At 28.0% G+C, this 24,752-nt stretch overlaps 1 protein-coding gene and 1 long non-coding RNA gene across 11 annotated transcripts in view; one reads left to right on the top strand and one right to left on the bottom strand.

Moving 5' to 3' along the window:
- LOC142324238 (scoloptoxin SSD14-like) overlaps nucleotides 1–22,160 on the top strand; it is a 190,466-nt gene extending 168,306 nt beyond the window's left edge. For 6 of the 8 annotated variants that reach the window (XM_075365089.1, XM_075365087.1, XM_075365086.1 and 3 more), the window contains 2 exons: nucleotides 2,929–3,042; nucleotides 8,857–9,128. In XM_075365089.1, the coding sequence (XP_075221204.1) occupies nucleotides 2,929–3,042; nucleotides 8,857–9,012 (270 nt within the window). In that variant the 3' untranslated portion in view covers nucleotides 9,013–9,128. Of the gene's footprint in view, nucleotides 1–2,928; nucleotides 3,043–6,499; nucleotides 6,891–8,856; nucleotides 9,129–19,816 lie in introns of those variants that run through there. The other 2 variants (XM_075365084.1, XM_075365085.1) reach the window with 2 other exon arrangements.
- LOC142324239 (uncharacterized) lies at nucleotides 10,383–20,408 on the bottom strand. 3 transcript variants are annotated; one of them, XR_012756249.1, is made up of 3 exons: nucleotides 20,330–20,408; nucleotides 19,282–19,510; nucleotides 10,383–10,939 (listed from the first exon to the last, which is right to left on the bottom strand). It is a non-coding gene; the product is annotated as an uncharacterized LOC142324239 (long non-coding RNA). The 3 variants fall into 3 exon arrangements; XR_012756250.1 differs by lacking the exon at nucleotides 10,383–10,939 and adding an exon at nucleotides 16,306–16,487; XR_012756251.1 differs by lacking the exon at nucleotides 10,383–10,939 and adding an exon at nucleotides 16,844–17,003.
- Nucleotides 22,161–24,752: the final 2,592 nt, after the last annotated feature.

The raw sequence follows: 24,752 nt of genomic DNA, 5'->3' as shown, positions 1-24,752 counted from the left end.
TTTTAGTTTATGTTTACTAGTTGAATGTAGTTTTTCCTTAATTCAAAATATCTCTCTTAACGCTTTCACTTAGATTCCTTTCAATTTATGTATAATTACAATACTGTTTGTCTATTGAGAGTATATTTTTTTCTTTTAATTGTTCATCAATTGTTTATGCCCACCTTAATCTGTTTTTGTTTATGTTTTGATGGAGTCCCTTTACAAACCTTTTCCTATTTTTTGTTTCTTTCTGTTGCATTGCACCACACTGTTCCTGTGACTTAGAAATCTTTCTTTTGTAAACTTTTGACTACTTTCTATTTTCTTTTTTTTTAAATGGAATAATTGATTTTTTTTAACTGTACAGCATCAGCCATCTTTTTGGGGTATAGATTATAATAATGTTCTTGGTTTTTTTACTCTTAAAATTAAAAAACATAACTTGATTGATCAGTTCATCATTGATTTGTTTATATTAACAACGATTAGTATAAATGTTATTTATTTACAACGTATTATTTTGAGAACGGATCATTTAATCTGTTATTCATGTTGATACTTCAGTCTGTACTCTATGAAATCCTTTTTATTTATGGTATGAGTGTAATCTATTTATTTGTGAAACAAAATCATTTTAAAATATTGCTTAAATTTTTTAGCTAAAGTTTTATTTTGTGTAAAATAGGCTCAATTTATTTTGTTTTTTCTTTTATTTTGTACAGAAAAACTTTTACTTTTCTTTTCAAAGTGTGTTCATCTCCTTTTATTTTTTTATATTGTAATGATATAATCCTTGAAATTTTTATCATAAAAAAATATAAAGAAGTAAAGATTATAATATATAAGAACAAGATTAATAGTAAACTTTAGTAATTCTATAAATATTAAGTCCTCATAGCAGAACAGAGGAACGTTTTGCACTTAAACAACTACCTCCATCCAGATTGCATGTTACACATTATATGCCACAATGCAGAGATTGTTTTCATATCAATTTTATTTGTTATCTGGCATTACCAGCTCAATTTTCAGTATGTCATCAGCAGATGATAACATCCAGAAACTAAGCATCAGTCTATGCATTGGAAGGCATGAGAAATCAAAATTCAAAGAGATGGTAATTGTTTTTTCGATATGCATAGGATTGTGTACCTACAGTGTGTTCCTGAAGGTTAAACTATTAATCAACATTACTACCTTGAGGACCTTACTCAACTCTGTGAAAAAATAAGAAAATAATGACCTGAACTGTGGAAGAAAAAGTCAACGGTTCTTCATCAGGATAACGCACCATTCACACTGCATTGTCTGTCAAGATGTTTCTAGCCAAGTATAACATCCCAGTGTTAGATCATCTGCCTTATTTGCCTGACGTGACACCATGTGACTTTTATCTGTTCCTCAAGTTCAAATTTGCATTAAAAGGAACAAGATTTCAGACCATTGAAGCTGTGAAAGAAAAAGCGGCATGTGTCATGAAAGAGTTCACAGAAGACTTACAGCACTATTTTGAACAATGGAAAATTTGCATGGAGCATTGTAGGATTAGAGGAGGGTTTTATATTGAAGGGGATAATAACTAAATATGTATAAATTTGAAATAAAATATTTTACAGCATTAGTCTCATTATTTAATAGCAACACCACGATGTGTGGCTGTTCATATACGATGTGTATATATATTCCTCTGTCTTCCAGTGGTTTTAAAATGTGTTCTCATTTAGCATGGTACCAACCTGCAAGTAAAATCTGATGTACTACTTTGTTGTAAAAGCTTCATATGTATAAATTAAGCATAACAGAAAGTAAAATTGTTTTCATTGTCAGGAATTGATTATGACTTCAGAAAAAGCTACAATCAGAATTTGACAGAGCTCTGAAATATTTAAACAAGAATAAAGTAGTAGGAACTTGGTGATGTACTTTTCTGGATTGTTGCACTGCCCGGGAGAATTATATTAAATAGGCTGTACATATTTTTTGGAGAAATTTATGAGACCACAGAATTACCCTCACATTTTAAAAAAGGCATTATTTTACCAAATAAATATGTGAGAACTATAACACTAACATTTTAGCATCTTGTGCTTCAATTTCTTAAAATGTGTGACTGTAGAAACAGTTCATGTACTTCAATAAAATTGTTTAAGATTACCTAATAGTGTTTTTATTTTAATTGAAGCTAGTAATGAGCTAAAAGAATTAATGAATGGTATGGATTAGAGAAATTCACTTTGAAAGTAAAGAAGTAAAGAGAAGTAATTAAATTTAACAGAAAGGAAAATAATGAGGAATTAAATATTACCCTCATAGAACACAGTACAATCTTTTTTTATATTGTAAAATTATAAAGGATGGATGAAATACAGATGATATTTTAACCTAAACATGCCAAAAGAGATTTTATGCCAAAATCTGTAGATATTAAACATACATTTAGGAATTTAAAAGAATTTTTTTGAAATATTTATAAGTATTGATTTGCTTTAGAACAGCAAAATATGACTAATAAAAAGAACCCAGAAAAACAAGAATAGAGGCTGTGAGTAATGTTATTACAGAATGATTAGTACAAATGAAGAGGATATTTAAGGCAAATTGAAGAAAAGGTTATTGACAATAACATATAAAAAAGTACAGGACAGGAAGACAAAAATAAGAATAATGAAATCAGTAAATGAAGATGTACTTCTTTTCAGAGGTAAACAAAGTGGTTTACTTTTCTAAGATAATGATAGCATTGGTTATACCCTCTCTTAGTCTTTTTTCATACATATTATGTAAATAAATGTTAATTATTAATCTGTTCCATATTTTACAATCTTCTTGTAAAAATTTGTACTCTTTATTTATTAAATAATTGCTTTGTTCTATGTTTTATATCTCACTTTATTAATTTTTTTTATAATTAAGCTAATTTCAGTTACATTGATATTATTCCTTTAGGTAACATTACTTAATTTATGGTTTGGTAAAAATATTAAAGAAGCAATTGATGAGCCACGTATACATCATCAATTGATGCCAATGAAGATAACATATGAATATGGTGTACTTAGAGTAAGTATTAGGATTTTATTTATTTTTTATATAAAATTTATTTCAATCTAAGTATTTTTTGTCATAATTATTTTTCTTTAAAATAACATTTTCTTAGAACTTTGTTATGGCATGTTGAAGTATAAATGATTAATTGCAGCATAATACCATACGCTTTATGATTTAAATTCTTAGTATTTATACAGGTGGCAAATAATTTTAGTTAATGTAGTTTTTTCTTTTATCTTTTGCTTTTTTCCAATAACTTGCTTAATTGATAATCAGTAGTTCAGTCTTCAAAGCCTTGTTTATTATTTTTGTACTAATTTTTTTTTATCTGTACTGTTATACAGAGTGATTCACATACTGTTAGTGAATTATGGCTAGCGAAAGATTTCACCCTGATTCTTGGGCAAAGAGTGAAATAAAACCATACTGAGATTCTAGGAACCCAAATTAAGGGATAAACTTGATGGTTCCTTATGGTTTTTGACCTGACAATTGAATAAAACAGATTTGAATATTATGAACTGTACACTACAAGTGAAGAGTTTTCCTAATTTTCTTTTTGATAGAAACAATGAATATATATTTTTCAGTAGTATGCCAAGCCCATTGAAATAAATGAGAAATCCAATCCTACAACCTTTAAATTGTTCATTGTAGACTCTGACTGGATAATAAATACCATTACTCTCAGAGAAAGTAAGCCTAACTGCTGTTTTCTGTATGTCAGTCATTTATATGCATCACAGCCATAAGAAAGACTGGAATAGATGACATAAAATTACAAACGATGTACCCCTTTCTACAGTATACATTGTCTCCATTCAGTAGGGAAAAATAAATAAGTGTACATACATATGTAATAAAAATATAATTTTATAAATTTAAACAAACATAAAATTTATATATGCACATTAAATTTTGATATTGATTTGCAACCTATTATGTATTATTGAAAAGTATACGTTTAAAATTAGAAATATTAATAATCTATCTAATTAAATCCCTTTTCTGAACATTTACAAGATTTTTCACCTTCTAAAGGAGCTGTTCTGTCCATCCAAACATTAAAAATTTGGAAAAATACATATTAATGTATTTTTGCAGTTTAAAATTTTAGAATATTTTCATCCTTTGTCAAACACAATTTATGTATATTTTATCAACAAAGTACGACTGTGCTGAAATTTTAAATTACAAAATGTAATTAAGCCCACCAGTCTGGTCTAGTGGTTAACTCATCATCACAATCAGTTGTTTAGCAGCTGATTTTCCTAGTAAAAGGTAGTTGCTTTCATATGGATTTGAATACTGGACAATGGATACGAGTGTACTTTTGGTGGTTGGGATACAATCAACCATACATCTCAGGAGTGGTCGGCCTGAATCTGTGCAAGACTCCATCTTGTAAACGAGGTGTAGTCTTGTTTACATTTATCAATTGCAGTTTTCTACCTGTTCACATTTTTTTTATCTGAATTTTAATTTTATTGTACATTGGTGTTTTTTAATGGATTTTTTGTCTTCCAAAAATGAAATGAATGCTGAGTTTTTAAACAATAATTAACACATAATTGATACATGTTAAGTGTATTTTCTATTTTCCCGCAATAAGTAACTGTTACTTTTAGATTCTGTTGATAAAAATTATTTAACATCATCAGTATTTTTGTTTACTGAATTAAAAAATTACATTTCATTTTACAATATTATTCTAAACAGTCCACCTGAGTCTGTACAAGGCTACACCTCATTTACATATCATATATACCATCCTCATCCTATTGAATCATGGGAGAGTTGCTTATTTTTCATTAGTTGAATAGATTGCAATAAAAGACAAACATAATTTGAAAGTTTTTAATATCACAAGAATGTTTTTTTTCATGATGTTACTACCAAAGCTAACTAATAATTATAGTTGATTAAGCCCTAACCAGGTTAAAATTTCTGAGACCTTAGTGCAAATTAAACCTTAACAACCAAAGTTTAACAATAACATGAAAATTCAAGCACTTTTAAAATTTAGCTATTGTCTTTAGCTGAATTTGAACCTAGATCACGTAGTACATCTGTTACAACAGTTGACTGGTTGTAACAGATTGATTGGTTATGTCCTTAAGCCAGCATATAATATACAATACGGAATTGGACCACCAAAAATTCTTATGAATTTTTTGAACATGAAAATGATCCCTTGAACACAAATTTCCAAAGCACACAAATTGTTTAATTTGTGTGCTTTGGAAAAGACCAAGGAATAGACGTTTTTGTGAAACTTACTATGACATCTTACTATTACTTAGATGTAATTGAACAGTTTTCATTTCTCTAAATAGAAGATGATATTGCCATCTTTCAACATGCCACATTATGTAAACTGTATTTTAATTTCTTCCGTGAGACATATTTAATGATGGAATGGAAAGGTAAATAGAAGCAATATACATTCCTTTAGATATTTTTATGAGATTTTTTTTAAACAAATTTATCATACAAATTTGTTTACCATAGTTCAGTGATATCTATCGTATAAAACAGTAAATCTCAGAGATAATTGCATGCATTTTTTCAGAAGAGCTGGAAATGTATTACCACATGATGTGCTCAGACCAAACTCTTTGTATGAAGCTCACTCTAGATTTCATCATTAAATTTTGAAATTTTACTTTAATTTGGTACTTGTTTCATGTTTAAATGCTTTCTTTTTTTAAAATAAAAGTAATTTAAAAATTCACCATGTCTGTGGACAAACTGTATTTAAAATAAATCCAGATATCATTTGAAGGAATTTTAGTAATATCAGTTTACTTTTCTTTAGTCAGGAAATCTAGTGTTACAATTTTTGTAAACGGAATTAATCAAGAGTGTTAATGAAGAAAGTGAAACTGGTAATATGTGTGAATGACAGTTACATTAAGTAGGATTTTTTTTAACTTGTTATTCAGTTTTAAAGCAGTATTTAAAAGAAAAAAATTCCATAAGTACATTAGAATGAAAAACTTTGTCTAAAATTTTGAAATTAAGATATTAGCGCTTCACTAACGTAGCGTTGATGGTTTTGTAGTGCTTAAGTACTTTATAATTTTACAAATAAATTAACCTCTTAGAATGTATTGATTGACATCTAGTGATAATTGTTTAGTGATAGTGATTGATAGATTGCTTAGTGTTTGTTAGTGATAGTTGTTTTATATGAAGCATGTTGTAAGAATTAAGTATGTAGTTTGGCTTATTCCTGTTGTAGAATAATGTTTTTCAATTAAGCATATTATGTTAGCTTTTTATAAATACATACAGGCTGTAATATTTAAAAAAGTAAATGCATGGTTTGTTTCTTTAATAACATACATAATAGCTAATATATTAACAGGTTATAATAGCTTTTATTAAGATTAGTTGTAGTATTACTGTGCTTGTATCTAATTAACCTGTTTGCATGTATTTATTTTTTTTATAATATCCATTTTAGCATGTTGTGGAAGGTTTAAGAAAAATTGGACACAATGTGTCTCGATTAAATGGCGGCTCAGTTGTTACCGGAATCGCTAAAATGCCCGATGAAGTAAATGGAAATTGTGACTATCGACGTCATGGAGGAGTTGCAGGATTGTAAATCAGTTTTTATTTTATTTTTTTGTCATGAAAAAATGTGTTCTTTAATTTCTGTTGACTGTTATTAGCAGCCTTCAGTTTTGAAACAATTTTGTGTTATAATAGAACACCTTTTTTTTTTTTTTTTTTTGTATAATTTCAAATAATAATATTATTCAAAATATTTCCTTCCCATATCAAAGATAAACAATCAGTATTGTATTATGAAATTGTAATTTTCATTTAAATTATATTTATTTTTTATTGTATTCATGATTTCCATAATTCCTGAATTCTATCATACTTTCCCTAGTAAACAGTAAACAATTATTTGATTAATAATCAGTTAAAATATATTTCTTTTCTCTTAAAAGTAGAATTGTTTTTTTAAGTTGAAAAAGGACCTGAAGTAATAGTAAGGTGTTTTTTTGATATTTCATTGCAATTGTATTTTTTATGGCATTTTAATTTTTTATTTTCATTCAATAAAATTTCTGTAATAATGAATTTCTTTTTAAATCAGTAAACATACCTTTAAACAAATTATTTTTTGTTTGGTCTTAAGAGATGCTGGCTTTCATACTCTTCATTCTCATTATTTGGTCTCAGTTTACCAAACAAACAGTTTAGTTATTTTAGTTTATATCAATGTTTAGAAAACGGTTTGTTAATGTAATTACCTGACTGATAATTTCTATCACCTGGTTGTATTTACTGCTCCTATGTAAATTATAATGGATATAAGTCTTTAAACTGATGGGTTTAAAAGGCAATCATTTGTAATTCTTATCGTTAATTTATCTGAGAATCATTTGTGAAAGAAGTAGCTTAGTCTGCTTCACTTATTCATACTCCTATGCAGGTGTAAAACCTTTCATTTAGGAGATAACTTGTTGCATTTTGTTTTTTTTTTCTCTCAGCTCCCCTGGGCCTTGTTGACTTGTTGGTATTACGCCACCCAGGGGAGTGTCTTTATACTCAAATAGGCCTTCCCGCCTACCAGCTATATACTGGCATGGCAGGTCGGCCTACCGGTAGCTCTTTTTGAGAGTAATCTTTTATTTTATATGCCCCTTTCAGACAACACGCCATACCTGGAGTGTCGTGACGTGGACTTGTTGCTTAAGAATGGTATTATTTACTACCTAACTATTTTACCAACATAAACAAAAATTAAAAACCTGAAAGATCTTTATATGTTTTATCAGGACTATCTGGAAAGTAATTTACTTCTATTTAAGTAAAAAAAAAAAAAAAATGTAAATATACCATATATATTTATATATATATATATATATATATATATATATATATATATATATATATAACTTAAAATTACAACTTTTACCTATTTTTTTATAATCTATCCAGCCAAACTGAGAAACTTGTCATAGCACTTCACAAAATTTGAATTTCATTGTCATAAAATTCTTCCACCTGAAATTTAAGTCCTTCCATACTGGACTGCAATACAGAATTCTTGTTAATGTGCTGGAATCCAAGCCTTTTTTATGTTCGTGACGAGATTATCACTGGATACCAAATCTAGGCTTAAGGAGAATAAGTAACATTTTCTAGTTGGATTGTAACAGCAAAGATTGAGTTCGCTCAGCAGTACTACAGCAATATGCTAGTAGTCATCATTCAAAAAACAATACCAGAGCACAGCCTGCTAAGACATTTGTTTTGATGATGGTCTTCTGTTGCAAAAGATAGTTATTGTGATTTTCCTGGCAGAATAAATTTGTCAACATCTTTCTGGCTTTGTCCTTTGTCCAATTTATTAAACTGAAATGGATTTCAACCATTTTACGCTGGCAGTTAACAAGAATCTTATTACTTTACTACTAGTGGTATTCTCAATTGCAATATGCATTTTACAAAGTTGTTATTAAGCAAATAAGAGTATAAGCATGTAAATAAGCATGGATCTCTTTCTACCACTGCTAAGTGCATACTGAGTCCCACTAGACTGCTGCACTAAGATGGTAGCATTACTCCCATATTTAAAATGTTACATTTAAAACTTAAGTTACTTTCTGAACAGTCCCAAGAACTTTTATAATTTGATTTCTTGATAAATTTTAGATGCATGTTGTATTATCTCCAATAAAAGTTTTAAAAAATTAATATTTAGTTTTAAGTTTTGTATTAAAAATTAATTTTCTGTAAATTTTTTTGTGTCTTTTGCATGATTATATTGTTTTAGTATGACAATCTTGTTTTCTAAAATAGCATGTGATAGAAGGAATGAGAAAAATTGGGCATGATACAGAACGTGTTACACTGCCTCCTATAACTAATAGTGTAACAGGTATTGCTAGACTTGGAGATTATATTACAGGAAACTGTGATCGTCGTCGTATAGGAAGTGTTGCTGGAATTGATTAATCATTAAAATTTACTAATCTTTCATTGAAAACTGTGATATATAGTTTTAGTTATTTTAATCATAATTATTGTTAACACAGGTAGAAAAAACAAATATATATATATATTAAGATACATTGCATGTATGTTACTAACTTTTTATATGTTTTCATCCCAAAATTATTTACCTTACTCTAAGAATGTTTTTATACTTTATCTCCGACCAATATATAATACAAAAGAAAATATACTTATTTATTTTATTTGCATTGTAATGCTCATAGTTTTTATGATTTAGTTGCATGGTGGTTGTAAATGGAGATTAACATTTTGGATTACTTGCAGATGAGTGATCAAAATATTATTCAACTTTTTAACATAATATGCTTTTTAAGTATAATTAGAAATGATTATTCTGATATACTTATTTAGCATTTTGCCAAAGCAGATATTTTATCAATGATGTAGAATAGTTTGCACCTATAAATTTGATGAGCATTACTAAAAGTGGCATTAGTCATATTTTTTGTAATGTGTGTGCTATGGATATTAGCCAGTTTACAAATGCCAGCAGCGTACAATAAATGCTTCCAATACTGAAACAAAAATTTCAATGATTTATGGAATGGGAACTGGTAGGTTATATGCTGCTTCAGGCAGTAGCATTTATCCTTTTTGAACCTCTGGGTGGTACTGTAGAACCCCAGCACATTGTAAAGCGATGCACTTACTCTTTTACCCAGAACCTAATAATATCTTTATATCATTATAGGCAGATTACTCTCACATTATGTCAAATTTTGAAGACACTTTTCACTAATTTACCTATCACTTAAAAGATGCTACCAGAAAGTTCCTGGAATTAGATTATAAAGATTAACGTATAAAATAAAAATAAAAACAGAAAAGGTTATTTTTTCTTTCATTGCTTTTTATAACATTTGTTATACTTAGATTTGATCACATCTTAAATTAATTATTGTCTGAATGAAAATGATCGCAGAACTTTTGCCACGCTCAGCTGTTCCCTGGAAGAACTCTTTTGAAGTCCATTAAGCAATGTCTGCAATTCAATATGAATTTCTTTCAGCATACATTATTTTCAGCTTTTGGTATGAAGCAAAGTTACAAGAGATAAATCACTGACTAAAAAGGTGTTTCCATTTAAACAAGTCAGAGGATTTAAGAAGTACTTCAAAGATATTTTGCAACAATAGAAAAGAATTGTTGGTGACTTAAATTACAGAAAACATTACTTGTTACATTTTTATTATTTATCTGTTTAGTACATACAAAGCCTAAAGACAAGCTGATGTAGAGCTTCACTGATGTACAGAGTGGCGCATGAAATGATCCAACATTCGGTTTTGTTAAAAAATATTTATTTGAATTGCAATACAGAAAAGTAAAATATAATGTGTTACATATTTTGTGTGGACTATATACCTGGAAAATATGTTCTGATTACCTAAGTATGCTTAAAATTATGTTTCTGCTTTACTGTTAATTTAGGCAATACTGTTATTTTGTAAGGATACAAGTGCAAATCAGTTTTTAAAATTTGCTGTACAGATCGCCTAGAAATCCCAAGCTGTGCTGTTGCTTTTCTTGTTGATTTGCCTGGGCTCAGCAACACTGCTCTGACAGCTTTGACATTCTGTAGAGTACAAACACTAGCAGGCTCTTTATGCTTACTCTCAAATACTGAACCATCACTATTGAATTTTTTGTAAAGTCTGTATTATTTTAAATGAGGGTGACCACCGAGTTTGAAAATGTGCAAGAAACTGTCTCTGTGTAAGCACTACACTTTTCGTTTCATTAAAAAACAATACAGTCGTTACATGCTGTTCAACAGTCTGTCTTCCTTTGTCAGCCAACTTGGAATGATACACAAGAAGTGCACTCAGAAAGAGAAGAAACTAATATTCATGAACTGCTGTCACTTCTGCCAACATAAAACACATTAATAATTAATTATTTACCTGAACAATTATTGCCAAAACAAATGTTGGATCATTTCGTGCGCCATTCTGTAGATACAATACTAAACATTATTTAACTTAAAAAATAAATAAATAAATAAAAGAACAGCATTCATGAATTTAATGAAACAAACACGCACTCGTATTTAATTGATGTGACAAATAAAAATAATAATGATATGACTACTGAGATCTGCTTTGTAATAGCAAGTAAAATTTAACAGTTCTTTTCTTTCTTTTTTCTGTAACCAGTTAAATAGTCAAGAAAGTAATATACAAAAATTGAAACTCTTATAGCAAGAAAGTGATAAAAAAGGAAAAATTAGTTGTAATTAGGTTTGTTAATTTTAAAAGAAAGGAAAAGATAAAAGCTATAATTAAGAGTGTAATTAATACTTTAATGATAAATATTATGAAAAGGATTCAAAACCCTAAACTCTTAGTAATCCTAATCTTTTATGAAAATATGAACTGAAATGTTGATTAATCCTAAAACCAGATTGTAAAATATATTTGTCGATGGTCTAGAACAAGATGCGCAGAACAAACTCATGAATTATGAAATATAAACTTCATTAACAGCATTATAAAGAGTAACAAGGCATTTACTGTTTGATGGGATTTTAAAGTTTTAAATCCAAAAAGCTTTCTTAAGGCTTCAGTTGCCATTTTAAGAAAAATGGCAAAATGAATTTAACTTCTTTTTTTAACACTCAAATCTCATAAAGTAGAACCACTTATTGAATCTACAGATCATTTTATTTATGATTGTGAATCCTGGAAACTATTAAAAAAAACCTGCAGAAACTAGGGAATAAGACAGGCAGGACCACATGCATAACAAGGGTATCTGGATCAGTTTCACTGTAGTGTTGATAAAAGTTAAAATAAAAAGGCATTGGTTTTGTTTTCTAATGAGAGTAGATAATGGAAGACTGCCAAAATGTTGTTATCTAACAAAAAAGTAAAGCAAGAGAATGAAAGAATGCCCAAGGAAAAGGTGGTTAAATGATCTGAGGAGGTACTGATAGGTTAGGTGTTGAGTGAATTATTCAGGCAAAGGGAAACCACTTCACTCCTTACTTTATCTTGGATATACAGCACTGAATAATTGTTTCTATTTAAACATGACAGTTTTTTTTTTCTTGAGTGACATTGTTATTGAGGTGTTACAGATCTGTGGTATGATGATTGATTATGAAAATATAGTGTTGCACAATTTTTTGAAACCTCAAACCTACCTTCTATTGATCAGATTGATTGTTGGTAAAAGGAGGCCAAATTTAAGTGATATGGAACTCTGCTATTAGTTTGCCTTAATGTGCAACATGAGTATAGTATTTCCTCAAGGGAGGTTTTTCCTTCAACCAATCCACAGCCATAGCCACCCCACTCTAAATAAGGAAGTAGCTAGCTGCCTTTGTATTTACTAAATGGTGCTAGAATAATGCCATATCTTGAACCAACATAATAGATGATTCATTTCTTGTAGAAGTATCTAGGAATGAAGAGATTTTGTAAAATCCAGTTGACAGTCTATAGTTCAGATAGATATAAATAATTTTTAATTTACCATCAATAAAAAAAAAATATAATTATTTAATTTCAAACATATTTTGTGTGCAAATGATCATCTCTAGTTTTGTCAAACTTTTTCATGTTGCTGTATAAGTATACAACATTATACAGATTGTCTCATGAAGAATTGGAAAGCATTTCAGGACACATTCTACAAGTGAAAATAGAGAAAAACATGTGTTTGGAAACATTTTGTTTTTGAGTTATAACTTGCAAAATATTTCACCCTGATTTATGCTGCAGGGGAAAATTAAGCATCTGAAATTCTCAGAACCTAAGTTAAGAGGTAAATTTGATGATTTCACTGATAGACAAAAAACAATTTTTTTGTGTTTCTCCAAGTGTGATACAATTTCTTGAACGGCTTTTTTTGCGTACATTACAAACATGTAAATACAATTTTTCTATCACCCTTAGTTTTAAATAAATTATGCTTCAAAAAAAATTGAGGGAAAATATAGTTCAAATCTGTAAAATTTATAACTTTGCATGACCATACCTGTGTAATAATGATTTCACTGATACTTTTCTTTTATAAATAGCCTCAGGCACATCCTGAATTAATGTCCAGCAGTAATTGGCTAGCATGTTATTCCCTTTATAGCAGCTTTCCATCACCGAAATGTCTGGGTGGAAACATTCACTGTGTTTATCACTTACGTCTCCGAGGTTGTGCGGGAAAAAATTCAGATTTGACTGGAGGAAATGTATTTTCAAAGACATATTACATCCCATAGCACTGTATTAAGTAAGAAGTTGATTAACAATAATGCAGTAATTGTCAGATTTTTGTTTGCCGAGAAAATTTTTGTAAACATCTTTAAATGAAGCCCAAGCTGCACTTTCTACGTTATTTAACATTGAGTTAAATACGTCATCTTTGACGAACTCTCTTATTTGAGACCAACAAATATTCCTTCTTTAATTGTTGCTTCATTTACAATCAGAAATTTCTGCCTGCTGTACAAAAATTCGGGACTATCCTTCTTCATTACTTTTACAAAATTTTCATTAGCCCAGCTTGATATGGAGAGAGGGTAAAAATATTTTTTTGGGTTCAACTAAGGGCTTGTGAATAATACTTTTCCCATTTGGGGTTGTCTTGTTTCTTCCACTCTTTGGTAACATAATGTTTATTCCTAGCTTGGCTGTCCCATTCACAAGAAAAGATATGTACTTAGTATAGCCTAACTGCACGTCTAACAAAATAGCTATCACTGTCAAATCACCACATATGTTCCAGCTATGGTTTTATAATTTATATTTTCAAGAACATATTTCATCTCATCGCATGTCTCTTTCAAATTAATACCATAAGCAATTGGTATTGAAGGACATTTGTTACCATTGTGTAGTAGAACCACTTTTTAACTATACTTAGACGAATCTATGAAAAGGTGCCAGTCCTCAGGTTTATGAAAACAAACTTGTAAGTGCAACATAAGTTCATCAATATTTCTGAAATAAACCAAATTATTTTCATCAATAAAGTACTGAGAAAGTTATTTTTGTTGCCTTCGAAAGCCCCAAAGTTTTGTATTTTTTTAAAGTAAATTCTAACCTTACAGTCTTGATTCTAACCGTTCAGCTAGATTTTTGATAAATTTAAATCCCTAACCGAGTCATTTAATTAAAGATCAGTCATTTATACAAGATGTGGCTTATTGGAAGATAATTCAAAATCAAAATCATTGTTGTCTTTAGTACTGCATGATTCTTCATCGCTGCTTTTGAAACATGCATTCACAGGTGGCTCAGGAACTGGAATAATTTCACTGTGTGGTACAGGCCTGATTGCAGATTGCAATGAAGTATATTTTACAGTATGTTTAGATTTTTTAGAAATTCCAGACACACTTATTAAACAAGCGTAACAATTGGTTACATGATCCTTTCTTTGGTTCACACCAAACCATAGGTACACAAATGGCAAAGCCTTCCGTGTACCTTTCAGCCATTCTCTTAAATATACAGAACAATTATTATATGAGGAGCTCACACCTTATCCTGATCACCCATTTTACACTGAAAGTACAAATGACATACGTTTTTAATTAAAGGTGTGTAATGTTTTTTCTATTTGATTTTACGGCAAACTCACTACATATAAAACAAAAGGCATCCACATCATTTACACAATTTCAAGGCATTATGACACTGCACTGTTAACTAACTTAAGACAGCGATAAGACTGAAAAAAATTAATTCATTCCTAAATCCGGTGCTTAATACAAACAACACAGCTGTGTTTTCATCTACGTGTTTTGACCTGCACAGACATGATTAATCTTGTCCATGAAGGCTCACTCTTCAGTATTTAATATGATGTCATAATATGTGACTATAATATGATTTAATTCTTTGTCTAGTATTGTTTATTTGTAGCTTACAAATTATGTTAACAAAGTTAAACAATAAAAAATGAGCTAACAAAATACAATATAGGAGCTTAAAATGCTAATTATACGCTGAAAAATTAAAAAAAAAAGATCCTTTAATTAAAATTAAAAAATTTTTCAAAATGGTGGGTGATAGAAAAATTCTGAGTTCATATTTGTTTTCAGCATCAAAAAACAGATTAAAATCATGTATCGCATATTAGGAAACAAAAATTATATTTATCAATGTTTCCTATGGTTTTTGATGTTAAAAAGTTTAATAAATTATGATACAGCTTTTTTTTGCTATGTTTCAGTTTGTTTTGTTTTTAATAAAAGTCAAATTTTTTAAATTCTTTTTCGTGTTCATTGATATTACATAGATTTTCTCAAAATTAAATACAAAATTTTATTTATTTATTATTGCATATCAACCCTAAAAATTGTGTTTTAAAAGATTAAATTTTTATTTTTTAATAATAATTTTCTTTAAAATGACTTGAGATAGTAGTTCTGAAACTTGTTCTATTAAGTTTTTAGATCAAAAATCATAAAAAAAAATCATCAAATTTAACTCTTAATTTAAGAACTGCTTCATTTTATCCGTTTTAACAGAAATCAGAATAACATTTTTTCAGTGAAGCTTTTTCAGACCCATGTTTGGGTCCTTTTTTTTTGGTAACCTTTTTCTTTATTTTTACTTTTGATACATGTCTTGAAATTCTTTTCATATCTTGGCGAGACATCTGTTATTATGTATATATTTTTTATAATACTTGTATAGTAATAATGAAAAATTCTATTTTGGGTATTTTAATTGATATTGCTGGCTATAGTTCATACATAATACAACTATAAGACTCTGTTTTAAATAACTACAAAATAATACAATATAAGAAATATAGAAAGGTGATACATTTAAAAACTTCAAAATCAGCTGGAAAATGTATTTTAAAGGATAAAAAAAATAAAATAAATAAATAAATCCTACATCCCTAACAATTTGTTTTAATGTAAAACAAATTGTTAGGGATGTAGGATTTGTTTTACATTAAAACAAATTGTTAGGGATGTAGGATGTAGAGGGTATACTGAAATGAAACGACTAGCACTAGATAGGGAATCTTGGAGAGCTGCATCATCAAACCAGTCAAATGACTGAAGACAAAAAAAAAAAAAAAAAAAATATATAGCCCAAATATTTACTTCTGCATCATGAAATTACACAAAAAAAATTATTCTGTATCTTAAAATAAAATGTCTGAAATATTTCATTACAATTAAATAATCAGCATTAAAAAATACATAAGTAATTTTAATGTTGTTTAATTTTGTTTATTTCAGATTGTGAAACATGTTTCTTATAAATAATTTGATAAAAATTCTAATTTCAATTTTTTGTTACTTGATGATATTCTTGGAATTTTATTAAAAATGGGAAAATTAACTTTTCTTGCATACATAGTTGATTATAAAAAAAAAGAAATCACTGCAGCCTGTATTTGTTTCTAATATCCCTGTTAATTTTTTTTTGCACTTCTTAAAGAAATACTTCCTGAAAAATTAATTATTTAAACAAAACTACTTTAATATTTTCAGTTTTGATCTTGAATTAAAGCACTAAATGTATGCAAAACTAAATTTAAGCTCATTTGAATCACTACTACTTTGTTTTCTGGAAAGTGAATTTGGTTATGTATAATGAAGAACCCTCCCAAAAAATTGTTTAATTCTAAAGAAAATTTTATCAAAATTAATTCATCTGTTTTGGAGTTAAGATCCCATAAAAATTCATGTCAAACTTCTTTTTTAAAAGGAATAAAGAAGCAGTAGGAGTTTACAGTAAGCATGCAGAAGTATTCTGTAAAATGGTATATAATTTTGATTTATTGTGATATAAGATGCAGCAGAAATGACAAATATAATAATATTATTACACATTTAAGTATAAAGTTCTTTAACAAGATTTAATTATATAAATTCAACCTTATTTATATGTATAAAAAACTTTACTCTTATTATTGGAAATAAAATGTCCCACCTTAATTTGTATCATCCTTCTCCATCCTATCTGTAAAAGTATAATTTTCATTATAATATAAAATTGATTAATTTAATGAAACTACTTTACACAGTTCCCTGAAATCTATATGCCATATTTTATGTCTTTTCCTTAGCCATTTGATTTTTCTTAATTTAAAACAAAAGTTTTAATTTGTATTAAAATGATTTTTTTTCTAATTTAAAAAACTATTCTAATTTGTCACACCTTTATTTCTATACCCTTATAATTTAACTGAATTCATCTAACTGAATGTGCATGCTTTTTTTAACATACTTGCACATAAAAATGGAAAGAAAAATTTGTTGCTCAATTTGCTCATAACTTATATAGTATATAATTTCTGTAGACACATTTATTTCATTTTTTACAAATTAACCAAACATCATACAGCAAATTAATGCTGGTTAGTATCGCTTACATATTTATTACTGACTTTATTATTATTGATATAATGACATTATCTGTTAATTTCTCAAACAAGATACTGCTGATATGTTAAATGAATAATATATAGACATTATCTGTGTATAAAATCATGCATGTTTACTGAGTGCATGTTATATACCAATATTACAAGAAACTTGAAGTAATAGGTTAGTCACCGAAATGAATAAAAACTATTTCATATTAGAATTAAAAGAAGTATGTCAGAATATACCCAGGATAGAAAATAACACTATATCAAGAATAGATAGAATGGGCAAAACAAGACGCTATTAATGCTTGATATGAAATTTTAAATATAATAAAGAAACTATTTATTCTCAAATTAAAAGTATATTAGAAAGACTACAAAGAAGAAGTGTTAATTGCAAGTGGTAAGTGAAGTTATGTGCAGGGAAGCTGGTGAATTGCTCCATAAAATGTATCTAAGATGGTATGAGAGAAAGAACAAAGCTACATTTCTTTTCATTAGTGTGTTAGTTTTATACATTTTTAATGTAACAGTTTGTAATCTCTTATGGTAAAAAGGTTACATACTTTATGTTCTTCAGTTGAAAAAAAAACATACAAACACTGAATTCCTACTATATTAGTGTAAAAATAGATTCAGTAATTTTATCTTATTCACAACAGTAATTAGACTACATAGCATTATATGTTTTCTTCATGGTCGAGGCTACATTAATGAAATTTGTATTTTTTTATTTTTTTAATATTTTATAACTGTATGTTACGTTGATGAATTCATAAATTCATAATATCCCTCATTCCATCACCTTAGAAGCCCTAGAGGTGATGAATATGGAAGTTATATTATAACTTTCATAAAAACAAACTTAAAAAACTGGATTTGCATTAAAAAACTTTTTTTAATACAAATCCACATTCTGCACCTTTCATCACTATCCCATTATATTAGTATTCATGTATTTCATCCTTTATATATTATCAGCTATTTTTGAGTCACAGGTGGAAATGCAAAGCTAGTTATTCTCCCTTCAAATTTATCTAATTATCAACATTCTCTAACTTTGTGTTTGGTTGTATAATCATCGTTCAATTACAGCCTTGATCCCCCCTGCTGAAAAGAAATCTGAGAATAGAGGTCTGAAATCATTGCTTTTAAAGCAATTAAACTGCTTTGTAATAATTGGGTAATATTTCTTCTTGGGTAATTTTTTCTTGATATAAAAAAATAATAGCAACAATAAATAAAGCATAAGATATTTTAGTTAATGATCAGTAAGAATGCATATCCAGTGAGGATATTTTACTAAAATTACCAACAGTGCCATTTCTGAAATGTTTTAGCCATGTCATCTCTCATTCCCTGACACGCAGACAATTTTTAACAAAGGTCATTAGACAAAGATAATTTTATCATTTAATATTAGTTATTTTTTCCTACATCATTTCTAGAAAATGATGCAATATGTTTAAAAGTAAGCACTATCTACAGCTAAGCTTAATATTCAAGATCCAACTATTTGGCTGACAGTATGATATGAATTTTCAGTTTTGTAACATTAATTTAAAGTGACTGTTTGAAATTATTCTAAATAAAACCAAAAAAATGTTATGTACGAAATTCATAACTAAAAAACAAATAATTTTTAAGTTTTATTTTTTTTTATATCATCTAAGAAATGAGCTTAAATTCAAATTTTTTTTAGGTAAATTTAATTGTAACAATACTACTTATTTTATTCGTTTTAATCTTTGAATCATGTTCTATTGTATTATATTATTATATTAATTTGTTAACTTATTTATTCTTTAGGACCAAATAAAAGTATAATATATATGTTGTTAATACATTATATTTAATTAAAATACGCACCTTCACAATTTATATTTGTTGATCTCGTAAAAGCCTTTCTTATTGTGTTGAGACAGTGTATTTAATGAATTATTTCATTACAGATATAATCCACTACATTAATTTGTTGCTTATCACTACCAGCTTTATTCCTTCTTTTGATTATAATGCATCAGAATTTCCTGACACACCAGTCATGCTTTGCTTTCACCGAGAGTAATGTTATTCATTTCCTCTTATGAAGTCACACCTAACATACACATATATATATATATTAGTAATATCAGTTGCATTATTATTAAAACAATATAAACTTATATACTAGTATATTGTTGCTAAATACATTTTTCTTTTTTTAATTAAAAAAGCCTTTGACCAGCCCAGAAAAATAAATGTTATTTCTCTTACTCACTAGGCTTTGGTAGTTCTTACTTTATCTTTAGTTCAAATCTTTTATATTGCATTATATTTTTCCAGGATGCTGCTTGCTATCCAACATATTTCATCATTAATAAATAAATAAAAATATATGTTTACTTTTGTTTCTTTTTTTTAGGAAATTATTGAAGGTTTAAGAAAAATTGGTCATGAAACAGAACGCCTTGGAAAAACATGGAGATCTTGTGTAACTGCTATATCATTATATGGTGGTATTGTTGAAGGAAATACAGATTATCGGAGACCAGGTGGTATTACAGGTTTTTAATGCAAATCCACATTTGCTAAATGTGGGTGAAATTTATTCTATCAAAATAGGAAATTTTGATTAAAAAGTTTTTTATCTATATACATGATTGAAACAAATCATATGAAAATAAAAGTAAATGTTTAATAATTATGACATTTATAAATATACTTACAACAAAAAATAAAATATAGATTGCTTTTCATAATCATAATTATCTTTAGGAAATATTAATTTCTTTAATATTTTTATTGATATTCCAGTATTTAATAAAATGCAAATATATAAATATACACAATGTATTTATATCAGTATTATTGTATTTAAATGATTTTAAAAATTATACTGTACTAATTAATTTTTTTTATGTATACTTATACTTACCTGTGATGTATAGAAATAGACATACATATTACAGGCACATTTTTTTTTAAATCATTGCTTGATTAAAGGAAAAAAGTTGTATACATTTGTAAAATTATTTTAGTATGTAGTAATTACCTGGTAATTAATATATATCAATGTAACTTTTTTGTTTTATGTTACTCATACCTGTTCATCTAAAAGACTAAAATTAATTGTATCGATTCATTTTTTTCATCATGTGTTGATTACTTTTACAAAGCAAGATTTATTATTTTATATTATCTTTTATTGCTTCATATCTTTATTATGATGGAATTAGTTCATATGATGTAATTTTAACTGCAGTCGACTTCAATGATGTGTGTGTGTGTGTGTGTGTGTGTGTGTGTGTGTGTGTGTTTAGCAACTATTGCATCAGAAATTAAAAAGAAAATTATCTTGTTTTTATGTTATTGGTATTGTTAAATTAATTATTAAAAAAGGTATGTCTATATTTTATAATCTTTTTTTATATAGGGAGTGATTGTAAAAAATACACAATTTGTTTAGTTAAATTAGTTATTTAATTATTTATAATTATAATAATTAATTAGTATATATTCAGTTTTTAACTTATTTTTATTATGTAATATTATTGCAGTAGAACCTTAATAATTTGCCTCCCTAAATTTATATATATATATTTATTTATTTATGTATATATGTTGAAGAATTATTTTTAGAGCTGGCTTTAACTGCTGGTATTTCAGCTACTAGTTTAGGTTTTTGTATAACCCCCAGATAGAGTCCTTGGGCAATTCTGCAACCTACTGAACTACAATAAAAAAGTGGCTGCCCTGCCGGAAACTAGTAGGTGCCTTTATTGCACTCACAATTAAAACCATTACGATAGCTGTCAAAAACCCATCTTTATCCATCCAAATAAGAAGAAATAAAGAATAAGGGAAAAAGTCAAAAGAGGTTGGGGGCAATCAACCTGTAGAAGGAACTGCCTCTGATTGGGGTAAATCATGCCCAATCCTGTGTCAGACTCTTTGAAGATCTATATTATATTAATTTGTATTCTTTCACTGAGACTGTTCAGTAGTTATCAACACTGATGTTATTAAAAAAGTTGGAGGGATTCAGTCCTGGACGAGACAGTAAACTACTCTGATCTACCCTGAAGGAAATATCCTTCACATCACCCATCTATTTTCCTTATCTTTGACTCCTTTTCCATTGTATTCTCATTTCCAGTGATCACAGAATATGCTTAACAAAGTCACAGTGAAAAAGGAGTTATCAGTTATGAGTAACTAACTTTTTTTCAGTGAGATTTAAAATCATTTTCAGTAATTTGAAGAAAACATTTTGTTGCTATGCTTTTCAGTTTGAAATGCAATCAACGATTGCATTTCAGTTTGCAATCATTATATCTAACAATATAATTCTATCCTATTTTCTTATTAACCGATGTATAATTATGCTCTCTAGTTAGTTTAAACCAATCATTTTCTTGTCTTTATTATGACTTCAATAGTTTAGAGGCATTGCAAAAATTTTTGGTATGGTATGGGAAAGGTACACAGTAACATTTATTTTCAAAAAAAAAAACAACGTATGAATATCTTGTAGTAAATTTCATTTTGTTGCATTTACTAGATTTTTCTCCAGTTTATCAATCATTGAGCCCCAAGTATGACAAATTCTCAAGGTTCTATTGTATTAATTAGTTTTATTAGATACGAAACTGTTCTCATGTATCATTAATATTAAAATTCTGTGATATTACTTTAGTATCACATTACTTAGTTTATAATATTTTGCATATTATTATCATTTAATAAACTTTAATTATCTGACCAGATTATTTTCTGTTGTTTTATGTATCAATAGTACTTTTTGGGTTTGTTTTTTGTGGCATTGCCACTAACATCACAACTGAAAATGCCAACAATTCACCTGAAATTATTTAAATAAATTAAAACTACAACTAATATTATTTAAAATAGTTTGCCTGTCTGAACAAATTTATGGCTTTAACTTTTGGCATTTTATTGTTGTTTGATGATAAGTGTTTATTTTGCTTCCCAATAGGTTGAACAAGTAGCCAGCTTTCAAGCTAATCAATCTTTCGCCAACCTTTTTCTGATATTTCCTTAATATCATCAATTGCTTGAAATGTTCTCTTCCTTTTTCCATCCCTTTCTTCCACCTTATCTTCTAAAGCCTTCATTAGTATACTTTTTTCAATCACTGCTTTATATAGTTAGTTTTTCTGTTCTTTATTACTTAAATGATTTTTCTCTGTTCTCCAATTATGTTCAGCACTTTCCTGTCCACTTTGGCACTTTGCCTGCTCATTCTGTTCCATATTCATATTTTTACAAGCTTCTAGTAATTCTTTCATGCTCTTTCTTCAGTACTTATGTTTTTCTCCCACATACTGGCATGCTTTAGACATAACATTTCTTCAATCTCTTCTCAGATCTTTATTCGGACATTCATACAACAGTCCTTTGTTTAATTTTAAAAAATTGGTGTGCCATTGCAAATTTTGCTAATTTCCTAACTAAAGAACAACACTTTACTAATCTTGCTGCCCAGATATTTGAAATCACTCACTTGTTCAATTACTTGCCTTCTAATTTGTATTCTTAATTTTTTTTTTTCATTTCCTAAGGTCATGCTTAGGAATCTATTTAATATTCTTATTTAGTTTATGTAATGCATTTAATTTGTTATAAACTATTTTTTATGATTACATTTATTTTAAAATGTTTTGAAATTTATTATTTTTGTTTATTTATACACATATATATTATATTAATTGGCATTAACTGTATGGTCATTAACCAGTAACTAAATGCCAACAATGTACAGTTGAATACCAATAATCGCTAGCACCACTTAATTTTTATAATTTAAAGGAATTAAATCATTAAAGTGGTTTTAACCATTAAACAGTTTTATTTCTATATAAGCTACATTGAGATGTTCTTATTGTTGTGGAACCATTGAGTTATAAGGAGTGCAGTATGCTCAATTCCAGAATAGAGAGTTATTTCTCATTGTTATGATTTATAATTAGTTTCCTTTGCAATCTAAATGTAATGTGATATTTACTGATTTGCTCATGCAAATGTGTAATTGCATAATGCAGGTAATGTTTTGTATAGGATAATATGTTAAACAGAAACTTATAAAATGCATTTCCTATTGTATTTGGTTGTGTTCATGAACTATTTATTTCATTTACATTTACATCAAATATGTAATAGTATATTTTTTATGACATATAATACACAGAAAAATATTTCTAGCAAGCAAATTATGAGTACATAGTACTTCTTGGCCTTTATCTGAAATTTTTATTACAAAAGGGTAAACTTATACTTTTTTAATATAAATTTTATCAAAAAGTACCCAACTTATATGGTAAGGTAAAAACTTTTTTTTAAATTAAAAAAAATGGTTAACTAGAAAACAGTTGAGAAACAAAAATACAACCATCTGCATCATATCAACAGTGAATAACATCCAAAGAATGAGTAAGAAGCCAAACTTTAATTTTCATTTTAAACTTACTGACAAATACATTTTCTTAAAATTATTCATCAAATAAAACAATTTTTGTTCAAATAAAAAGAAAAGATATTTAAAACAGTGAAGAAATAACTGTAGGGCCTTGACTAATTCTTCAGACAGCTGCAAAATGTTTTATCATGTTTCCTATTTCTGTAATGTTATTTATAACAAATTTTAAACAAATAACATTCCTGATTTTATGGGAATCTCCTTAAAAAAGGGAATAATTTTAGTAAACTATTATAAATTTAAGTTTTTTAGAATCAGATAATGAAAGTTGTAACTGGAAAAATATTTATACAAGTCTTCTACTGTATAAATATTTAAATGAAATTATTTTTTTTTTATGGGCATCAACTTCTTAGGTCATTAGCCCTCATCACGTTCTTAAAAAGAGGTTAATATCACCATAAGGGTGGTCATATGTAAGAGTATAAAGGGCCCTTACATTTTATTTAAAAGTACAAAAGTACACGGAACATTTAACCACAAAATATTAAAACAACGCTTATGGGGTGTAAAGAGCCCTGATCTTAAAATTAAAGAAAATAAAACACAAGTATATATATATATATATATATATATAAAGACTATAATACCAATATCTCCTTTTTTACCTGTCTCACTTATTTTATTTAAGCACCCTTGGGGTGACCAGAACCGCCATTAAGCAGCACATCAGTCGCCCTAGGATGCTGTGACAGTTGACTCCCCCCTGTAAATAGTCTCGTAGGACGTAACCCATCGGGGTCCCCCCCACATCATAAGAGCAATTTGACCACCTGTAGAGGATGGTCAAAGAACCCCTCATCAGGGAGGCTGCCCTTCCAAGTCCTGACCTATTTGGCTCCAGGCATGCATTGCGCATACC

This window comes from Lycorma delicatula, chromosome 4 (assembly GCF_047948215.1).
Source record: "Lycorma delicatula isolate Av1 chromosome 4, ASM4794821v1, whole genome shotgun sequence".
Taxonomy (NCBI): domain Eukaryota; kingdom Metazoa; phylum Arthropoda; class Insecta; order Hemiptera; family Fulgoridae; genus Lycorma; species Lycorma delicatula.
The sequence above is the reverse complement of the archived record's forward strand: the minus strand, read 5'-3'. Positions and strand labels throughout refer to the sequence as shown.